We start from the raw sequence: 2,254 nt of genomic DNA, 5'->3' as shown, positions 1-2,254 counted from the left end.
TCGCAAGCTAATATGGCACTTGTGATGAATGATGATCCCGCAAACTTCGAGGATGCAGTAGGAAGTGAGAAGTGGAGAAAGGCCATGGATGTAGAAATTGAGTCCATTGAGAAGAACAACACATAGAAACTGGTTAAGCTGCCTGCACGAGCTAAAAGGATAGGAGTAAAATGGATTTTCAAAACTAAATACAATGAGGCAAGGGATACTGACAAGTACAAGGCTCGGTTGGTAGCAAAAGGCTGCTTGCAGAGGCAATGAGTGGATTTTACAGAAGTTTATGCTGCGATGGCTCGAATGGATGCAAATAGGATGTTTGTTATTATGGCCGGAGCAGTTGCAACTCCCACCAGCTGCTTTCTCACCTCAACACTTGACCTGCCACAACTCTGGCATTGCACGTATGGTCACTTGAGCTACAAGGGTCTGAAGACCTTACATAGTAAGAACATGGTTCATGGGTTGCCAAAGTTGATGTTGCGAAGAAGGAATGTACAGATTGTCTCATTGGAAAGCAGCATAGAAATTCCTTTCCAAAGAAGAGCACATGCAGGGCAAAATTGAAGTTGGAGCTAGTTCATGCAGATCTCTGCGGACCGATCGCACCAGAATCAAACAGTAGTAAAAGGTACATACTACTTCATTGACGACTTTAGTCGAAGAGCATGGACTTTTTATTTAACAAACAAAGCAGATACATTTAGCTCCTTTGTAGCTTTCAAAAGAAATGTTGAAAAAGAAACAGGTCTATCAATCAAGTTCTTTCGGACTGACAGAGGTGGAGAGTTCTATCCAAATGAGTTCAATGAATTTTGCAAGGAAAATGGATCAAGAGGCAGTTGACAGCAGCATACTCACCACAACAGAATGGAGTTGCGGAAAGGAAGAATAGAACAATTCTAAACATGGTGAGATCGATGCTTTCAGAAATGAAGATGCCGAAGACCTTTTGGTCAGAAGCAGTCAATTGGACGACGTTTGTGTTAAACAGATGTCCTACAAGTGTAGTGAAAGACATGACACCTCAGGAGGCTTGGAGCGGAGAGAAACATTTTATGGAATTCTTTAGAGTCTTCGGGTGTATTGCTTTCATCCATGTTCCAGAGGCAAGAAGAACCAAATTGGAGGATAGAAGTGTACTCTGCGTCCTACTTAGAGTGAGTGAAGAGTCAAAGGTCTACAGATTCCACAATCCTATCACCAAAAAGATAGCGATTAGCAGAGATGCAGTGTTGGAAGAAAAAAGAGAGTGGGACTGGGATACAAGCTATGAGCAGCAAGTGTCAGTGAGCAGGAGTGGGGAGAAGATCAAGGTGTCCCGACGAGATAGAAGATGAAGCATCTGATGGTGATGATGAGTTCGAAGATCAAGAAGTTGGAAATTCAGGAGGAGGTACTTTGAACTCAAGTGAGGAAGAAAAAAATGTAGATAATTCGTCTATGGGTTATGAGACACCAGAAGCAAGGGATGCAAGAGAAAGAGGACCACCAGCTTGGATGAGTGATTATACACCAGGTTCTGGACTTTCTGGTTCGGGAATTTCAGACTTGGAGTCGCAAGCTAATATGGCACTTGTGATGTCTGATGATCCCGCAAACTTCGAGGATGCAGTAGGAAGTGAGAAGTGGAGAAAGGCCATGGATGTAGAAATTGAGTCCATTGAGAAGAACAACACATGGAAACTGGTTAAGCTGCCTGCACGAGCTAAAAGGATAGGAGTAAAATGGATTTTCAAAACTAAATACAATGAGGCAGGGGATATTGACAAGTACAAGGCTCGGTTGGTAGCAAAAGGCTGCTCGCAGAGGCAAGGAGTGGATTTTACAGAAGTTTGAGCTCTGATGGCTCGAATGGATACAATTAGAGTGATGCTTGCTCTTGTTGCACAGAGAGGCTGGATTGTGTATCAACTCGACGTCAAATCAGCATCCTTGCATAATGAATTAATTGAAGATGTGTATGTCGAGCAACCTTTGGGGTATGAGAAGAAAGGAGAAGAGGATAAAATTTACAAGCTACAGAAAGCGCTATATGGATTAAAGCAAGCACCTCGTGCTTGGTTTAGTCGAATTGATGCCCACTTCAACAAAGAAGGATTTCAGAAATGTAGCAGTGAGTAGACCATTTTCTCTAAAATTGGCAGTGGAGGAAAAATCTTGCGAGTAAGTGTTTATATTGATGATCTTATCAATACTAGCAATGATGATGTGATGTTGGGAGAATTCAAAACATCTATGATGGAGTTCAATATGA

At 42.2% G+C, this 2,254-nt stretch overlaps 1 protein-coding gene across 1 annotated transcript; it reads left to right on the top strand.

The window, feature by feature from the left end:
* Positions 1,441–1,836, top strand: LOC109821973 (uncharacterized mitochondrial protein AtMg00820-like). Its single transcript, XM_020388125.1, has one exon. The coding sequence runs from the start codon at positions 1,441–1,443 to the stop codon at positions 1,834–1,836; it is 396 nt and encodes a 131-aa protein (XP_020243714.1).

This window comes from Asparagus officinalis, chromosome 8 (assembly GCF_001876935.1).
Source record: "Asparagus officinalis chromosome 8, Aspof.V1, whole genome shotgun sequence".
Lineage (NCBI taxonomy): Eukaryota > Viridiplantae > Streptophyta > Magnoliopsida > Asparagales > Asparagaceae > Asparagus > Asparagus officinalis.
The sequence above is the reverse complement of the archived record's forward strand: the minus strand, read 5'-3'. Positions and strand labels throughout refer to the sequence as shown.

Bases quoted from the DNA above. Each gene is read 5' to 3' on its own strand.
- LOC109821973 (XM_020388125.1), top strand. From the start codon at position 1,441: ATGGGTTATGAGACACCAGAAGCAAGGGATGCAAGAGAAAGAGGACCA.